This window comes from Glycine soja, chromosome 4 (assembly GCF_004193775.1).
Source record: "Glycine soja cultivar W05 chromosome 4, ASM419377v2, whole genome shotgun sequence".
NCBI classification, from domain to species: Eukaryota; Viridiplantae; Streptophyta; class Magnoliopsida; order Fabales; family Fabaceae; genus Glycine; species Glycine soja.
The window spans coordinates 9,993,806-9,995,367 of NC_041005.1; the positions used below are offsets into that span (position 1 = coordinate 9,993,806).

Here is a 1,562-nt window from a genome sequence, read left to right on the forward strand (position 1 = left end):
CTTAATAATAAATTTTGTATGATCTATTTAGTTACTTATTTATATTTGTGAGGGTAGAGGGTGTCACATTTAGTGGTATCAGAGCAGGTCGGACCTTTTGGCTATGTGCGTTATGAGCTTTCTGTGTTTCCTTGTGTACTCTGATGTGTTGTGTTTGTTTTGTTTGATTAGAGGTGTACTCTATTGTGTTGGTATATTTTTTTTTCAAAGTTTTGTTTCTTGCGTGACATAGGAAGTAATGACTGCGAGAAATGAGCGAGAACAACTTCTTACCGAGGCCTTGAACAACTTGGCGCAAGTTATGGCCAATCAGGGAGGTGGTGGAAGAGCAACTATGTACCATGGGTTAGATCGCTTTCAGAGGAACAATCCACCTACTTTCGAAGGGGGTTATGATCCTGAGGGTGTTGAGGCTTGGCTGAGGGAGATTGAGAAGATCTTCCGGGTGATGGAGTGTCAGGACCATCAGAAGGTGTTGTTTGCTACTCACATGCTAGCAGATGAGGCAGAGTACTGGTGGGAGAACACTTGCCCACGTCTAGAGGGAGCAGGTGGTGTTGTTGTCCAATGGGAGACTTTCAGACAAACTTTTCTGGAGAATTATTTTCTAGAAGATGTAAAGAATAGGAAGGAGATGGAGTTTCTCGAGCTGAAATAGGAAAGTATGACGGTGGCAGAGTATGCGGCGAGGTTTGAGAACCTTGTAAGGTATTTTCCTCATTATTAGGGGGAAGCTGGGGAGAGGTCCAAATGCGTGAAATTTGTCAATGGCCTTCGACTAGAAGTAAAGATGATGGTAAATTATCACAGTATTCACAACTTTGCACAGTTGACCAACATGTGTAGAATCTTTGATGAAGATCAGCGAGAGAAGGCTGCTTTTTACATGAATGCCAATGCTAGTCATGGGAAAGAGAAGAAGCCTGTGACTCACAGTCGTGCTAAGCCATATTCTGCCTCTCCCGGGAAATATGGAAACCATTCTGGAGGACAGAGGACTAGTGGAGGAATTCAACCAGTTGGTGGGAGTTCTCAACCAATTAACAGGGTGTCTCCGCCTGCGGGTAGAGGTAGTGGTGGTAGTGGTGCTCCTGCTATTGTTACTACACCACTCAGGTGTGGGAAGTGTGGTCGGCTTGGGCATATTGCTCGTGAGTGCACAGATAGAGAGGTGACTTGCTTTAACTGCGAAGGTAAGGGCCACCTCAGTACCAATTGCCCATATCCGAGGAGGGAGAAGAGGAGTGGAAGTCTGAATAATCATAGTGGATGACCAAGGACCACAGGGAGAATGTTTGCTCTTAGTGGTGCTGATGCCGCACAGTCTGATGAACTCATCCAAGGTATGTGTTTCATAAGTCAAGTTCCCTTGGTTGTATTGTATGATTCAGGTGCGACCCATTCATTTATTTCTCGTGTCTGTGTTGAAAAACTTGCCTTGCCTGTGTCTTCCTTGAAATTTGACTTGATTGTGAATACACCTACTAGTGGGTCTGTTTTAACTTCTGATGTGTGCTTGCAATGTCCTGTCTTAATTTCTGATACACAATTTCAAATTGATT

At 44.1% G+C, this 1,562-nt stretch overlaps 1 protein-coding gene across 1 annotated transcript; it reads left to right on the top strand.

The window, feature by feature from the left end:
- The first annotated feature begins 664 nt into the window (after positions 1 to 664).
- On the top strand, positions 665 to 1,273 carry LOC114410537 (DNA-binding protein HEXBP-like). The gene is made up of 2 exons (XM_028374523.1): positions 665 to 708; positions 847 to 1,273. Exons 1-2 carry the CDS (start codon positions 665 to 667, stop codon positions 1,271 to 1,273), a joined length of 471 nt encoding a protein of 156 aa, XP_028230324.1.
- The last annotated feature ends 289 nt before the right edge of the window (positions 1,274 to 1,562 follow it).